This window comes from Cinclus cinclus, chromosome 4 (assembly GCF_963662255.1).
Source record: "Cinclus cinclus chromosome 4, bCinCin1.1, whole genome shotgun sequence".
In the NCBI taxonomy this organism is placed as follows: Eukaryota; Metazoa; Chordata; class Aves; order Passeriformes; family Cinclidae; genus Cinclus; species Cinclus cinclus.
The window spans coordinates 43,566,476-43,584,557 of record NC_085049.1 but is presented as its reverse complement, the minus strand read 5'-3'; the positions used below and the strand labels follow the sequence as shown (position 1 = coordinate 43,584,557).

The 18,082-nt window shown below is 39.5% G+C and overlaps 1 protein-coding gene across 2 annotated transcripts in view; it reads right to left on the bottom strand.

Moving 5' to 3' along the window:
* Nucleotides 1-6,856: 6,856 nt before the first annotated feature.
* Nucleotides 6,857-18,082, bottom strand: part of RASSF3 (Ras association domain family member 3) — an 89,493-nt gene continuing 78,267 nt past the window's right edge. For both annotated transcript variants that reach the window (XM_062491170.1, XM_062491171.1), the window contains 4 exons: nt 10,179-10,286; nt 8,606-8,873; nt 7,447-7,562; nt 6,857-7,080 (listed from right to left, as the gene is read on the bottom strand). In XM_062491170.1, the coding sequence (XP_062347154.1) occupies nt 6,931-7,080; nt 7,447-7,562; nt 8,606-8,873; nt 10,179-10,286 (642 nt within the window). In that variant the 3' untranslated portion in view covers nt 6,857-6,930. The remainder of the gene's footprint in view (nt 7,081-7,446; nt 7,563-8,605; nt 8,874-10,178; nt 10,287-18,082) is intronic.

The window sequence follows — 18,082 nt, the reverse complement described above, 5'->3', positions numbered from 1 at the left end:
AAGGGCAGTGCTAGCATATTGCTTTCCAGATGCTGCTCTAGTCAGATTCAGCTGTCAGTATTTTGATAATACCCACCAGACTGTGTTTAAAGCTGCGGTTCAGTAAGTGCGTACAAATCTCAAAGTAATTTGCTTTCTCAAGGTGTTGAAGTTGTTTGAACTTATTCCAGCTGCCAAAATCCACCCATTTTCTTCTAAAAGCAGGAATAAGAGATGGAACTCAAGTGACTTCCCCCCCTTCCTCATTTTTCCTGTGCAAGTTCTAGGGAAAAGCCAGCACCATGACCCTCGCTAGGCAAGAATGACTTGGTAGATTCTTATGGGTTGGCAGCAAAGGCATCAAGGATGAAACTAAAGATTCATGGGGATAGTCTCATGCTGTTGATAAAAAAAATCAGTGAAAGCATGAGCAGAACTCACATAATCCACCTTTGTTCTGAGGCTTCTGCCGTGTTATCAGCTAACTAACAGGGGCAGTAGATGAAAACATTACAATGACTGATCTAAACCAAGAACATAACCCTTCTCCTACAATATGAAAATCCTAAGGGAAAAAAAAAAAAGGAGTTGTGGTTTTGTTTGAGCTGTGATGTTTGAAAATAATACCAAAAACACTTAAGTCTTACAGTACAGGACTAACCCTGTTTTTTACTGGATACCTGCTTAGTGATCTTTCTCCTGTGCTTTTGAAGTGTTCAAATTAACAAGGCAAAAACCCCACAAAAGTATTTCAAGTCTTTTGAAATTGTACAGTAATATGAAAAGCTTCTCTGCGGAGTATTAAAGAAAAAACACCAGCAGCAATTAAGCCCCACCTTTAGAAAAGTGTCCTCCTGCCTTTGGGCTGCTCCAGGAGCTGAAGCAGCACTGTGCACATGACCAATCATAGACTACTGTTCAACAAAACACACTTGTAGTGTAAAGTCTGTTACCTTCTGGGAAAGGTTCCTCTGATACATCTTTTACTTGCATATATTGAACTAAGGTGGATGTTCTTTCCATGTGATCTGCATTTTCACTCGGCCTCCTTTATATTTAAAAATGAGTGCTGTCACTTGGCAACAAATGTTAAAAGATACTCTGTTCCAGTTATGCTGCCTTTCTGTGCCAGCATTACTAAAAATCCACAAATTCTGACTGAGTGCTCTTTAAGACAAACCAGAGCAGACAAAAATACAGAAGTGTCTAACATGTGCTCATTCACATCTATGGAAAAAATGTTAGGAGCAAAGAGGGCAGGTTCTGAAAGTATCAGCTGACAAGCCTCGATTAAAAGAACTGCCTAGGATTACTGACATACAGAAAGCACCTGTTTATCTGAAGGGAGAGCTTCAGAGCTACTGCTCCAATACAACTTTGCCTGGGAAAAAAAAACCAAGAGGCTGAACTTTGCTGTCATAAAATATGCTGGCATTCTAATTCCTCCCAAGACACACTAGAAACAGCTGAAATTTCTGATCACATTCCAGATTCTGTATTTAAAGACAGAAATCTTAGACTTGTAATGCTATTTTCTCTCATGCTATGTGTGAGGCCACAATGCTATATTTAGGCTTACAGAGTTAGTGAAGTGAGTTTTGCACTCTATTTCTCTCATGGATAGTCGTGGTAAAGTGAAGGCAAAACAGAACTACCTTATCTATAATATCCTGTCTTATTCATATGGAAAATGCACTTAAGAAAGACAGAACCACGTTAGTACCTTATACAGCATCATAAAAAGTCAGATTTGGCAATTGCAGGATTAATCCTTGGTTTTAAAAAACACCTCTTCAAAATTCCAGTTGTGAACAATGCCCTTTCCAAAAGTTGTAGAGGGAGAGGTAGAGAATGGAGTGCAATAAAAAGACAATTTTTAAAAACCTTTGAGGAAAGCAGGAAGGAAACAGCTTGATAAGCCTTTTGCTAATACTGGGTGCCTCAGTACAGGGTTGTTGGGCTGGGTCCCTTTCAGGCCTTATGCTGCTACAACTGAAAACACTTCTAATTTCAGCTTGCACAAGGGCAAACACAAACACTCCAGAATTACCTCTCACCTGGCTAGCACATAACATGAGAAGGTGCTTTTCAGACAAACATGTCCTGGCCTTTGCCATATTTCCTTGAAAAATACCACAAAAAGGAGCTCCAGCAGCCAGGCTCTGTGTTTGAAGTGCTTGGCTCAAACTGCTCTGAACTGGGCGTTGCCTACTTCTCCATACTGGCTACTGCAGCCATCTCTTTCACCCACTCACACACCAAGAGGAAAATAATTCCTCCAGAATCGGTAAGTCCCCAGTTCACAGCACTAAACCTATGTTCTAAACAGCAAATCACAGTGTCTTCCCTCTTATCCGGCTTGAATTTTCACAACAGCCCCCGCTTCTTGACCGAGATCAGATGTAGCAGATGCATAGCTTTACCCATTTGGAAGTCATCCATTTGCCTTCATCATCAACAGTAAGAGATTCTGAACCCTTCAGTTGTCCTGTAAGGATCATCTACAGCTTTTTATTCACTTAATCCAACTAAGGAAGGAGGTGAAGTCTCAAAATGGCACCAAAATAATTATAAAGTAAACGTAAGAAACAAGACAACATTGGACTAGAAAGTTATTTCAAGTAATAGGACTTTATTTCAGAGATACTAGTACCAAGGTTTTTTGTTTCTTTAACAACCTGTTAAAACTGGTACTTCAGACTAAATTAAGGATTCTGTGTAGCTTTCAGGCCCAAGCAAAAAGTATATAGACTTTAATGAGTTTTTATTTTCTGAAATGAATACAAATACAAAATTGCCAGAATCCTAGACAGTTTCATTCCTTACCATTAGTCTGAGGTATACTAACAAATCCCCCTCTGGGAATGTATGAACACTGTACTAGTCAGCATTGTTTTGCTCAAAATTCATTTATTTTAAAAAGTGTTTCTATTTTCCAGTTTTATTGTAGAAACTATTTATCCTGCATATGAACCCAAATAGTGTACTTTATACACTCCTGCAAGATGAAAAGTGTAGGAAAAGTTTTGAAAGCACAACAAACAAAAAATTTCACAACAAACACAAGCATACTATTGAACACTCAAAGGAGCAAAACGTACCTGAATGGTTCTAGATCAATGGGAGATGGTAAAAGGTGAATGCTGATAAAATTTGCAAGGACTGCAGCTGGGAATCCCCATGCTGGGAACCTGGAAGGAAAGAAAACCGTTCTATACTCATGCACATACAGGAGAAGGGCAGGAAGGGAATGGGTCTGGTGGGGTTTTATGCAAATGTTCAAAAATTTCAGTGCTAAAGATTTGGCCTGCAGGAAGACAAAGCAGACTGACAAATCTGTCGATCCCTGCCATGGAGAGGAGTGGCCCAACTGCTTCCACAGACAGTGCTACTGTCCTGCTGTGCCTCCACAGTGAACTCATCAGACTCCAGATGGATGATTCTGCCCCTGATCCAGCCAAAACACATGAGATTTCTTTTGCTGAGTTGTATTTTTAATACATAACTGCCACAGGCAGAGCCCAGTGACTTGTGTGGTCAGCAGCTTTGCTGACTCCAGTATCTTTAAGGCTTTCATGCATCCCATCCTGGCTGAGTGCTGAAGCATTTGCCATTTGCAAGCCTTACCAAATACACACACTGAACTGTGAGGTCTCACATAAACCAGCTTTCAAGGCACTGGCTGAGCTACTGCCATCTCCTCTGCTGAGGGGCCACGGTGCCCAGAGCAAAGTGCCACAGAGACCAAAGCAAACAGCCCAGCAGCTCCCTTCTACCAATTCAATCAGGGAGGAATAAACCACTTCTATGAAACACAGAATTAGTAACTGGAAAATTAAATATGGATGTTACCAAAGAAAACCACTAAAAAGCCAATAAAGATAAAAAAGGTGTGAATAGCATTTCCTAAGGAGGGAGGGTGGGCCAGGGTATTACCTCCAGCCTTGGTGTACTGGCCTCGTTTCTGCAAGGTGTTTTTGAACAAAAAGGAAACCAGTCACCCATGGGCTGTCCCACCCAGCACCACTGCACTCCCCCTATGGAGGGGTCAGCTCTGTGAGCCCCACAACCTTCAGCTCCACTCCCTCCCTTCTCTCCTCTCCCAGGCAAACCTTAATTTATGCTAAAGGCCAGCTGTGTCTGCCCACAGGACTCATTGCTGTTTTACATGGAAACCCATTTGGCCTTAAAGTGATCACAATACATCATCAGGTGAAGGAAAAAGTAAACACGTCACATAACCAAGTATTACCAACTTCAGCTTTAATAATGGAACCATCACTTTTTTTGCCATTTCAGTAATAACTTTAAGGGGAATAAAAACTTCCCTACAAAAATAAAACTAAACTTGTTAAAATTATAAATAGTTTAAATGTTTGTATTTAAAGACATACATTTTAATGTTTCCCTGCATTCCCCCTCCCTCATCATGTAGTCATTCTGGTACCATCATATAATGACAAGAAAACAGTTTTGCAACAAAAGCTTTGACAGTTCAATTTGATGCTAAAATTAAAAAAAGGTAAAACTGACCAGGCATGACCATTTCTTTTAAATTAAAGCTGCTGTAACTGCCAGTGTGTAGAACAAAAAAGGAGAAAATTAACTCCACACATGACATCTTACAATAATTAACTGTGGACTAAGACAAAATTAAAGTTTATTTTGGTCCCCCACCCCCTTCCCCTTCACCCCAAATCAAGATTCATAGTGCATACAACACTGGTTGAGGTTTTTGGCTAAAGTAAATGCAGATGTGCCTACTTAAAAAGACTGATAGTTTAGTTCAAGTAAAACCAAAATTCACATATTTTTATAGTCAACTTTAAAACTCAAACAGTGTTTAAATCTGAGCAACAAATGGTTCAATATTGACAGCGATTATGCAATGATTACATAGCTATGGGCAGAAACATAAATTAAGATGTTAACAGAATACTACCAACATGCTGCTGCCTTCCTAGAAAAATAAATTTTAACAAAACACAAAAGCATTCCCTGAACCATTATAAAGTGTCTCACTTGAGGATAATGTTACTAACTCACACATGCACTACAATGTTACATGTGAAATTAAAACAACAAACAAGATATGCCTTAGATATATTTTATCGTTAGTCCTACTCTTAATTTCTCTTAACTCTTTAAAACATTACGATTGTCTCATAAGCTTGCAAATTCTTTTTACCTAAAAAACTTGTGAAGAGTTTTAAAAATAATCTTACTAAGGAAAGGAAACAAAGGCACAATTACATAAAATTAAGGGGAAGAACAGAAGCATCTTGGAGTTTCACACAGTATCCATTAGATGTCACCAAAGTTTTAAAAATTCCTTGGGAATTTAAAATGAACACATTAAGAACAGAGGAGGGAAAACCCCATACCACAACTTCTGCTGCTCTTCAATCCTTAGCACTCCTCCACTCCCCCACCCCCCAGTACATAACTAATTTCCTCTCTGGCATGATAATGACTACAGTATCAGTCACTCAAATCTGCCTCATGCTTCTATTGCACACCCACTTCTTTGGTTTCTTCTGAACATGCTTTTTTAGATAAATAACTCTGAAAGAACAACAACTATTTACACTAAAGTAAAAAAGTCTTCTTGCTACATTTTTCCTACTTTTAAATCAAGTAAATCAGCAGTCTGCAGAATTTGGTAATCAGTTTTTCAATTAAGAATTTAAAAAGCACAAGGAAAAAACCTTTTGAATTATTAAAAGCAAGAGTTACTAAGCTCAGTCACGGACATAGACAATAAATGTTAACGTTCTGCTGGGCTGGAAATGTGAATAAGAAATTCTGCCTTCTTTGCTGGACTGAGCCTTTAACAAGAAAGAAGCAGAGGAAGCTATTTCTGATATGGTAATTCAAGATTATCCAGCCTAAAAATAGATCACTGAGCCAGAGGAAAGACCTGACTTACAATAAAGACCAAATGCATCTGTAGTTGTAGCTTATGTCTGCACCCTCACTAGACATGTAATTCTCACAGAGTTATCTGAGACATGGACCACTTTTCAGAATTCAAGTAAGCAGCTTTTTAAATTTGCCACACTTTTCAAACCCTGACTATGCCTTTATGGAACCAGCTTCTCCAAAAGGGACCTGTATGTGCAGCTCCATTTCCATTCTTACTTAGCTTTTGCTTCTCATTCCTTCCCACTATTTCTATTATCTTTATTTATTTTCCAGTGTGGATTTACACAGTTAAAAACCATAAAACTTATTCACAATATTATAACATACTAAAACTTTAACCTTGTAGAATCAGTATTCCAGCTTTCCTCTGTGTAAATAACTATTTTCATTTAAAACCTCCTGTCAGCTATTAGAGTTCTTCTCCCCCAGCTCTTACCTTCTTTTCAACTTTCTCTTTACCTTCTTCACAAAAACCACTTAAAAGCTTTCCATAAATTTCACAGTACAAACCACATGATCTCATAAGCTTTCCACCTATAACAATTCTCTCACAAATTATACAGTAACTATTTGAAAACAGAAAGGTAGTGCAAATCAATTTCATCTCTAAGATAGTGCTCCAACTAGTTCTTATTCAAATGGCTTTAGTAATATTTTTAACCCATCAATTTGCACATCCTTACTTGCAAAGATACCATTCAGCAAAGAAGAAAAATAAAAAGGCATTATTTCATAGCATCCTAGGAAATTGCTTACAGTTTCACAGCTTGCACCAAGATAACTTGGGAAACTCTCTAGGCACACAGAGGGTTGCAAACTGATGTACAAACATGCAGAATCCCTTACTTGTGGGTGCAAGATGCTAAGATGCATAAGACCTGGCTTATGGAACTAAGTCTACCCCGGCATCACGAAACAGTCTTCTGAATAAAGAAAACTACTCTCTGCTGCTCTTTGTACATTGGGTTTGGCATGCTCTATTGACATTGGTAGCGTGCGTTTTCCTGAGTGTCCTTTGGCCCCCTTTTAACCAGGTTTCAACACCCCACGAAGGGCTTCTTCAAGTTTGCCCCTGTAAGCTGCGTAGCGGTTCTTCAAGATCTGCAGTTGGTCATTTTCCTCTTTGTCCAGTATGCGCAAGAAGTTCTGCAGTTCAGGAATGCTAAAAGCTTCCCACTGGAAAGACAAAGAGAGCAAAGTATGGACGACATGAACAGAAAATTAATAAATCTTTTATATATACAGTATTTCCAAACAAAACCTCAGACACTGCAGACAATTTCCAACTGAAACAGTATCAGGCACCTTCCTTGCAAATCTTAAAGCATCTGCAAATATTTTACTCTTTTAAATAGTTGTTTTCTTCTGCAAGTAAGAACAGGTCAATCTAACCACAAATGAAATGTTTACAAAAGGCACAAAGGAAATGAATGGGAAAAAAGCCTGCTTCCAAAAAGTGAACTGTCTGGTCAGCACAGCTCAAACAGAAGCCCACTCATCCATGAAGTTACACAAACACTGACCCAGGAGGGTGTGACATACCATGACTTCTCCAGTTTCATGCTCACGTAGAACAAAACTGAGCATTTCTGTTTTGGGGCCTGCCACCAAGCGCAGGTAGAGGGGATGTTCTCTGTCTGACAGCTTGCATGTATAAACTGCAGGAGAAGGAAACCACAGTAATTATCATCTTTACCAACCGTCTTTCAAACACTTGGAATGACTAATGCTAACTAATGCTAAAAAAATTTGGAAAGATGCATGTGTAGCCAAAATTTACACACTGTTTATCTATCAATCTACATACTGGTTTTGTGCAGGGAGTTTTAGGGAGGAGCTGAGCAGGTGACTGATGGTGACAGTGCAACACTGCATTTGCACAAGGAATGAAATGGCCTCCAGCCAACAGAGTACATTCAGGGCTGGGGGGAGGGGGGGGAATAACCCACAAGAAAAATAATACAACATAAGATCTGTTGCTCTATCTAAGCATTTACGACATCAGAGCTGTGTATTACTGTTCTGATACCTTCTCCACTTAAAACTTCACACACGAAGTCTAAAAGACAACTCTGCCTGCCTGACAGCCAGAAACATCTGAACTACTGAAACTCAATGCCCATGGAAAGAAAGTGGATTTTATGTGCAAGAACACAATACTGGCAAAATGTACCTTTCCCTGAAAAAAACCTTTTCCATACTCTGGTATTTCCATCACAACTTAAAAGCTCCTAACAGCAGCCACTGCCCAGGGACAGCCACGTGCCCCAACACATGTGAGCGCAACACGTGCCCATGGTTGTCACCTCCAAAGTGGTCTGACAGTGCCAGTACCTCATGCATCACAGACACCATTGCTTATCTTTTTAAAAACCTGTCCTGTAATCTCACAACTCTGCAGTGTATCAGGCCAGCTGACATTTAGGGTTCGATAAGAACATAAAATTAAATTAAATGGACTGCAAAGCACAGCAGATCTGTGTAATGTTTTAGCAGGTGACTTTGTCTTGGATAAATTATCTTAAAATACCCTGTCTTTTACTGTCTTACCATGCTACTTTACATAAGGAAAAAGAGACAAAGTAGAAAGATTGTCATCCCCATTTACCTGAGTTCTACCTGGCTTATTTCAAGTATTACTATAGCACAACTCCCTCCCCAAACCCTTCCACGACCAAAATGCCACAAGCTCAGCTTTTACCTTGATCTTCCTTGTGACAGCGTTTATAAAGTGCAAACTTCGCAGGGTTGTCAGCCACAAAGAACTTCTTGAGCAAGGCCTCGATAACTTCCCGAACAGTGTTGGTGCTGCTGATGTGAAGGGTGTTCACGCAGCCATCAGGCAGGTAAAAAGCAGTTTCCTGATTGCTGGGAGCACACCTCCCCTGGCTCTGGGAGGACTGCACAGTGATAGGTCTGCATAGTTCCATCTGGACTTTGATGAAGCCAGTGTAAATCCCATTCGCGTTCTGCAATGAAGAAATGGCCTGAACTGTTAAAATCATCAGCGATGACCAGCAGTGGAGCAGGCACATGGAAATGCTTACAGTGAACACTAAATACCATTGCAATACATGACATCTCACAGGAAAGGTGTCATTTTGGTAATTCAGTAATAACTTGGTAATGATGACCTCATCAAGCAAAAGCAAAAGGTACAACATACCAGAGATAAATTTTCACTTCAGGAGAGAACTATGAAGTGAAAATCACTAACAGTCACCTTTAGCAACAGATTTAATGCAGAAATACAGAAATTATCTCACAAATTTTAACTCTGTCAACTTAGTCTGAGGCATTTATATGGTCAAATCACATTGAAAAAAACCCCAAACAAACCAACCAGAAAAAAAAAAAACAGGTAAAACCCAAGAATAAATGCCAATCCAATTAACATCTGAAATTGTTTGTTTCAGTTGCTTCTGAAAGACAAAATAGCAAAGCAAATCAAACCTTACTGAGCTAGAAAACTTTTGACAATCTGGTTTTAGGCGTTAAGTCCTCATCCACATGCAAAAACATAAAAAAGATCTTTTTAGTACACAGTCATACTTACATGGTTTAGAATATAATGGAATTTCAAAATTTCCATATACACACATGAATATGTCATGTATTAGAAAATCTGGACAGCATAACAACTGAATAACAGCTTGCTAAGCAGACAGATGTTAATTTTCTTAGTATGGTCTTGAGTAGACTGAACTGAATACTAGACCTGGTTCACAATCCTTGGAAATGAGAAGTCTCATGTATTTCAGTTTGTATTGTCTATATTTTTTGGGGGAAGAAGGTCTCTTCATGCTGAAAGGCTATATGGCTACTCTGAAAGTTAAGTCTCTGATAATAAATATTTCATGTTTTTACTTTTATCACTGCTTGAGCATCCTTATCAAAGAACTGACAAAAATTTATCTGCAGAAACAAGAAAACGATACCTATATTTTGACTACCTGAGCATTTTCAGAATGTGTCAGAAAACTCTTGAGAAATTTGCACCTTGTTGTCAGCTCACAGTTTACCTTAAGCACATTTCAAATCACATTAGTTTGTTTTTAAAACACTGTTTTAATCTATGTAAAAGAGTTACAGGGATAAAAAACATTTCAGACATGAGATTTAATTTGCCAATCTAAGGAAAAGTCTCTTAGAAAATCATTAAAACAGAGAGTTTCATATGTAAGATGCTGAGAATAAAACAATTCACAACACACTACAAAGTTACAACTCAACTGCTCACATTAAAAATTACAGGAATTCTATGCAAAACTTACCAAGGTCATCTTTAATTTATCAGTGACAGATGAGTTATAGCTTTGTATCTTCTCTTTAACTTCTTCTTTACTGAGATAAACATGAGGTTCTCTCTCCTTCTGAGCATCCTTCAAAAATAAGACAGCAGTTTTAAAACAGAAAAAATCAATTACTTTATGATTCTGGATACAAATGTTCTCAGTTCAAATGGTAGTTACTCCACAGAGGCTCAACATAACAGTAATTAGCTGTGCAGCAACAGAAAGCATTAACACATTAAGCAAATCAAGCAGAACACTGGGACTGAAGGGAGATGGTTTAATCAACACACCCAAAGACACCTGTGCCCTTTTGTTGCCAACTATTTTCCTTCAAATATTTTGCAGCAGTATGCAAAACATCTCAGCTCATTTTATGGCTTGATTTCCTCATGTCAATGCCATGCTATCCTGGTTAAGAACACTTAAAATTTTTGTTAAATATTTGTTGGGGCACAAATAGGTGTTTCTGAACAAATGAGGAGTACATCTGAAAATAACGCCACCTCCTAATGAGTAACCCCAACAATCCCATCACGTGCCAACAACACAACAGCATCCCTGCATTCCAAAGTGACAGACAGGTTGTTACTTACAGGGTCACTGCCTACTACATAAACCATCAGAAGTAACACTCAAAATTCATAATGTTACACCAATTGCATGTTTTTTTCCATGGGGAAGGCCCTATTAAGATTTTTCAACTGTTGCTTTTATGAGGTTGCGATGAATTTCATGTGCAGCAGCAAAAGAAGACCCTGGAACTGGATTTTTTCCAAACAAACATTTGTTCCTAATCTGTATTCCTGCAGCAAACCAGTGTTATAAATACACTCCAGTTTCTACCACTAGCACAAATGCCATATATAGTATGAAAGAGTTTCAGCTCTTAGCTTTGATGATTTAAGGCTTCAATTAGAAAAGGGAGAAGCCTTGAAGAACCCCAATGCTCTCAGAGAACACCTGAACACACTCACCCTACAGACAAACCAAGTCACAGTTCCATCTGTCCTCACAAACACATTCCAGTATAGTGTATCCTGAGAAAGGACCTCCCTGACTTCAGTAGCCTGTCCTGTATCCCACTCTATTGGACACCACTCAGCACACATCTCTGCAGGCACTTCAATTAGCAGGACATGACCCCAAAGATGAGCACATCTGCTCTGGCATTGTAAGGTTCCACTTGCCCGAAGGAATCTGCTGAACTTCTTCTATCTCCTAATTTAAAATCAAGTATTTGTAGTTCTTTTAGGCTTAGTTTTGCTTTTCCTATATGGCATTTCACTAAATAACATGCTGGAGCAGACTTTTTTTTCCCATAGCTATAAAAAGGGAGGTGTGGTCTGAATGGTGAACTTGAAGCCAGAAACCTTGAATTTTGATCTGGACTCAGATACTGATTTCCTTCATAACACTCAGAACATGCCTTTATTTCAAGATCAGGAAACTGAGGAAAAAAAGGAACCCCAGTGAAACACAACCATGCCATTAGTTCCTTAAGCACAATTCTAAGACTGTGTAGCATTTTGCACAGTTGACAGACCCCACCTACGATATTACAAATATCAAATTACTGAACATTTTCAGAGTCCGAGTCTCTATTCTCCCTAGAGAAACAAAGCCTTCTTGCCCTTTATTTTTTCATGTTCCCTCTCCCCCAGACTGCCCCAAATGATAAAGACACAGTTTCATTTAAATTGCCCACTGCATCTCCCCAAAGGCTCTTTCAGCTTTACAGTGTTCTATCTGGGGGCAAACAAAACAGGCACAAAGGAAAGAAGTGGCTACTAAAGGGTCAGGAAATAGTCTGCAGGCCTCCATCTGACATCTATATGACACATTTCAGGAACCTAAGTTTTAACTTGCAACATTCCCTGTCAGTGTAAATGCAGAGAAGCTCCTTCACGTGGATACCACCCAAGAGTCACCTCAAAGATAAGCACATTGTGGAATTCATAGCTCTCCAATCTACTAATAACATTGATACTGAAATTCCAGTACTGGACACCTCAGCTTTAATGCTTATTATTAATTCATTTCTGATTGCTCAAGCAGGTACCTACCCTGTTGGAGCTGCCTATCACCATGATTACTGAAGTCACCCGCAACATCCACTATTATTAAGCAAAAACACTAACTAGGAAAGAGGAAAAAAACCCCACCTTTCCTATGTTGAAACATCAACCTTTTTTTAAGAAAAAACATTAAACAAGCAAATAACCATTCTGCATTAACTATTGTGCACCTCAAGGTTTAATTCCACAAAACAACTTTTAATAACTATAGATGACAAAAAGAACTTATTGCCTTTAATGGCAGTGGCACAGGGTAAAGTTCACAAGGCTGACAGCTAGGAAATTATCTGTATGTATTATTAAGAAGGAAAGAAAAAAAGGACAAGGAATAACCCTTTGTGAATTAGTAAGTATGAACAGATAGCAAGAAACTTTCTCCTATTTTCAGATAAAATTTATACACATTTCTGTTCTCCCAAAATGACAGAAATTTGATCTGGTTAGAAAAGACCCCACGAGATCACTCTAACCCCAGGGACTGCCGTGGAAGCAGGCATGACAAACAAAACCCAAGCACACATCGAAGCCCAGCACCCAAGACAGCTGATTTCCCACAGACTTGCCCTGGTGATGCCCCTGGAGTCAGCCTTCCCAGGTGCAGCTCCACTGCAGAGCTGTGGGCCACAAGGCATCACTGGGGCAGCTGTCACTCCCTCAAATGAGTTAGATATGATTGCATACTTGAACATATCACAGGAATTTTTGCCTTCTTGCACTAGCACTAGATGCTGGACAGTTTTGGCAAAGGTTAATTAAGCCCACAAAAACACATCTGTGCATTTACACAGAAGTGGGGATTACTTTCTTCTGTAGTGAGCATTCTGCCAACAAAAGTACCTCGAACTAATTTCCTAAACAACAAAAGCCTGCGCCTCTATTAATTTCAACAGCATGTAGCTCATAGCAAATCTCTGAACTGAATACAAAGAGGACTACTGAGATTAAAATGGACCTAAAATCATTCAATAAAAATACTATTCATAATCTGCAGAAATGCTTTTACTTCAGTCATCATTTTCACCCTACTCCTCCATCTGTCACCATTAAGACCACAGGCAGTGAAAAGTGAAGATGTGTCCCAGGAAAGGAAATAACTCAATGCCACTGGAAACCTAATACCAAGATCCTCATGAATTAATCTGGTGATACCATCCTGCAACCAAGGAAAAAGCTCAGAATGCTCCAACTACTCATTCATCAGGGTACAACTTCAACCAAGCAAACAAAATCTCCTCAGTAGCTACACACCAGGACTTAGAGAAAATCACATTGCTGTCACACAAACTGCAGACACAGTAAATCCCACATGACTGCTCCCAACAGAAAGCCAACAAAAGAACAAGTCACTGGGTTTATTATGAACACCAAAGCCTCAGCCCACCATGATTCACTGGGTCAGCTGCTCTCACTGAGTGTCATTAAGCAGAACACACATATTTGAGGCACCTGCATCTTTTAATTTTCCTAATTATACTTAGCCACCATGCAAAGAGAAGCTAAGAAGATGTTATACACATGGTTTTTTTTTCCTGTTTTTCCCCCCAGCTTTCCTGGGGCTAAGTTGCTCTCAGTATACACTGGCACCTAAATTTTGCCATACGCTTTGCTAGCCACATTAGAAGTAAAAATAAAATAAGTTGTCTTTGACCAGCATACTCGGGTGGGTTGAGGAGGACTTGACAAACTCATTTTCCAAAGGAAATAGCAGGTCCTTCATAACAGGACCCACTAAAAGAAAAGCTGTGCCCTGCTAATTCTGCTTCTGTCTAGCAGATCAAATTCCACTTTGTTATCTCAGCAGGTAAATTTATTACCTGTGAAGACCTTGAGTTATCCAATACAACAGCAGTACTTCATTCATCTCTACCATGCTTTACAATGTGCTTCTGACATCTTGCTCTTGAAATGGCCACCAAGTGGTTGAAGCCACACCTGCTCAGGGAAAGCAATTGCACCAAAGTCAGCTGTTTCAAACAAAGGAGCAAGAGCGTTTTGGAGGTGAGATTTGGCACAGCTTCTCAAAGCCAGGGTACTGCTGAGGCACAAGGGGAGCACAGTTCATCTCCAGGCTGATTCAGATGCAGCTGATTAATTTCTGACTCCCTACAAGACACCCAACATACACCTCACAAAGGCTGTGTATGAGGTATGTGAGGAATTGGGAAACTGCCTTTCTTCAAAAGTCAGGCTTGGTGATGAGTTTCCTAACAGATCCTTGCATATGTAACAGCAGCAGAGTGAAGTATGAGCACAACAGCAGAGCAGTTCACACTGAGTCTTCTTCCATCATCTAGATGTTGCCAGGCTTAACAATATCACCTCTGGGTGCTAGTGTTCAAAAAATGTACTTTCTTTATAAAACAACACGCAAACATTTCCATGGTATTTTTTAATAAAAATTAAATTAAATATATAGAATAAAACCTGAGCTAGGTTCTCTTCCATCACTCAGCCAAATGATATTCTCAGTAATGCCTGCCACATCAGCACCCCTTTCTCCTCCCAGCCCAATTAAGTGTTTTCCTCATCAGAGTTTCTGGTTCCCTTCCATTCCCTGATGCTAATGTGGTCTGCTACTTCCTCAGACCAGTACAGATGGTAAAGACAGAAACTAGTCTCAAGGAGACAGTTGAATGCATCAGAACTTACACAGATTATATGCTTGGGTCTAAACCACTAATTTTCTAGTCTGAGCTATTAATTTTTAAGAAAATCATTCTGTCCTTCACAACACTTACAGTGCACAACATTGGCAGCTATTTGTATTAAAGCCATTTCTCAGGTCAACCAAAGCAGCATTTAATTCTCAAATAAAATTCCTAAGCAACAGCTGCCAGTATAAGAGGGAAATGAGGCAAGTGCTTTCATTTTCCCAAGAGGAATAGCTGGTCTTTCATTAGAGCTCATGATGCAATGCCTCTTCACAGTTGAGCTTCCTCAGAAGTAAAAGAGCAGAAAATGTTTTTTCTTTATCGCCTGCACCCCCCATGCTCATCTCATTTATTGTAACACAGATGTTTAGAGAAGCAGCACTCTCTTTGTAACATTTATGCTGAGTGCAAAGCCCTAGCTGAGACTAGCTCAGCATGAATCCTCAAGAAACACAACTAAAACTGCACAAATTACAATTCAAGTGAACTGCAAATCAAGCTGTGGTCCCAAAAAGGAAGAACCACATCACGTCAGGGGCTTTATGGAAGTAAAAGTCTCATGATTGCTGCCAAACCCTAGTCCTGCATGCAGTAAGAAAGGACTAATAAACTCAACAGCTACAGGCTATGAGATGAGGCTGAGAGAAAGTTTCACAAGCAAAGAGAACTCCAAAACTATGAAGCCTGCATCCTCAGGATCCCTGCCTTGAGTCACATGCCTGGCTTCCTCAAACTGCTACTGCAGCCTTCTATTTATGGAGAGATACAAGAAGGTCTCTCTTCTATCCAACCTGCTATTTTCACAAAACTTCAAGAAATTAGCATCTCTTGAGGAACCGAGCTCCTCTCAGTATTTCAGCTTGAAAGACAGTGGAAAATACAATGGACAAAAGGTTAAACCTATCCCAGGAACATATATAAAGCATTTTTATGAGAAATCTGAAGAACCAAAGACCTGTGAGAACTCAAGCAATCTTCTAAGACACATCAGTCTCTATCTCAGTTCTCTTGTTTCACATTAACCCCATAAATACAGTGACCATGATTCAGTCAGATGAATGAAGAAGTCATGATCTCGATGTAAATTGTGGCCAGAAATAATTTTTGAAATAAAACACTGAGGGTTTGAAAATGTGAAATACTGCCTAATTATGTTTTTAAAAAGTCTTGTTTAGTCATAAAAATTACAGCTAGTGCATCCTACTTACATCACATTTACATTAAAGAAAGGTTTTAACTAACAGTGCTATCATACAACAATAAAAGCCCAAGAGAGCATATAGAAAACAAAACAAAGGGCATTCTGATCTCATTTGTTACTCCTTCTACATGCAAGAACACTCTTTTCTACAGTCGGCCAGCACTCCTACAGGAAAGAAAGAAACTGAAACCTTGCAATTAATTTATCCTCATCCTAACTCTCCTGAGAGCAGAGCAGTTTTCCCAGTGACAGCAATTTCTCCTTCTAACCTGGGGCAAGCCTGAACTTGATACGTGCTCTTGACCTGAGACTGAATCCTGAAATCCTGAGACTCACCAAGCAGAGACACTGGTCACAGCCAGTCAGAGACATCAGTAGCCAAAAAGGTGTGAAGAAGACCCAACTAGGGGCAGGGTGGTCAGGAAGAAATAAACATCTAAGTATCTCCAAGCATTGACCTTATCACACAGCTGAATCTTGACGTGTTTGCATCCTCCTGAACAAGGTGAGGTTGTTCACTGGGTCAGGGAAAGAGGAATTTTTCTGACAGGATGGATGTGGGCAGAATAATCTCTGTATCTTCCCATAATACCTTTTTCTTTCTGCAGTCAGGGAGATCCAATTCTCACAGTGGCACACAGGACAAAGCAGCAGTTTTCTTTTTTAGGAAAAGATTTTGTTTTTCTAAGCAGGTTTGGCTGACTTGAATAATTATCCTCACAGCCAGAGAGTTCAAGAACAGCCCACATGTCCTCCTGACAGAGCAAGAGAAGTGGCACCCTCCCAGGTCAGGTGTACAGGGAATCCAGCCTGATATTCTGCCTTGGACAGCAGCAAAAACAAAGGCTATTTTGAGCAAACATGTGAGCCTTTTCTGCAGCCTCTCTGCTGGCATCCACAAGTGTGGAAGAAGGAATTCAGAGGGCACCTCCCTTCCGAGTCAGTTCAGTGTCCATTTATGGGCCTGGTGCCTATACACACACATAAGCCCTTTTTGAACCTGCCAACACTGCTTGTCTCTACACCTCCTGTAACAGCAAGTTCCACAAATTCATGACTGCAGTGTGAAGAGCTACTGCCATCTGCTTTAAGATGATCTTTTATTAAGATAGAAAATCACTTCTGTTAAAAACACTGAGTGCCCTTTAATCCTAATATGGCAGGACCTGGAAAACCCAAGTTTCACATTCAGCTTACCTATCACCTTTGTGATGCTGTGAACCACAATCACACATACCTTCTTTTTCCCTTCTCCAAAGTGAGGAGCCTTGAACTCCTTAGTCTTTCCTGAGGTAGTTGCTCCATCCTCTCGATCATTTTACACCAGGGCAACTAACCACAAAAATGGGATGTGGGGACCAGATCTGCATCAGAACTTGTGACATAGGTGCACCAAAGCTTAGATGCTCTTTGTTTATAAATCTGTATGCTACAGGTCTATTAAAAAATCTGTACTTTTATCCATGATGCAGTGTGGTCTCCCTTACATAGTGGTTCAAGTAATCCCCATGCAACACCACAGTTTATCATTTTATCATAATTTTACAAGGTACAGGCATTACAATTAATAAATACTTGTTACTTTCTGACTATTTTCAGTTTTTACCAAGTATCACCATGTGGTTTGGCATGCTGATGAAAGCAATTAATGAAAAAGTAAAACATTATGGCTCCTTCTGCCCCCTCTGATGTAAACACTCAAATGTTTACATGGTGAACATTTTTAAGTAGCAGAGAAAAAAAATAAAAATTGTAACTTCCCTTTATTCCTTTTAACAAATTATTTTCCTTCAGAGGTAATATAAACACAGCTCATACTCAGGCATTGTAAAAGGGAGGCTAAAAAACTGAATATATTTGTTGGTGACATTAACATTGCTGCTCAAGTTTCATGTAAGTTCATCATGACCTCACGTCTGAAAACCCCTAGTTACAAACCCCTGTCGTACCCTACAT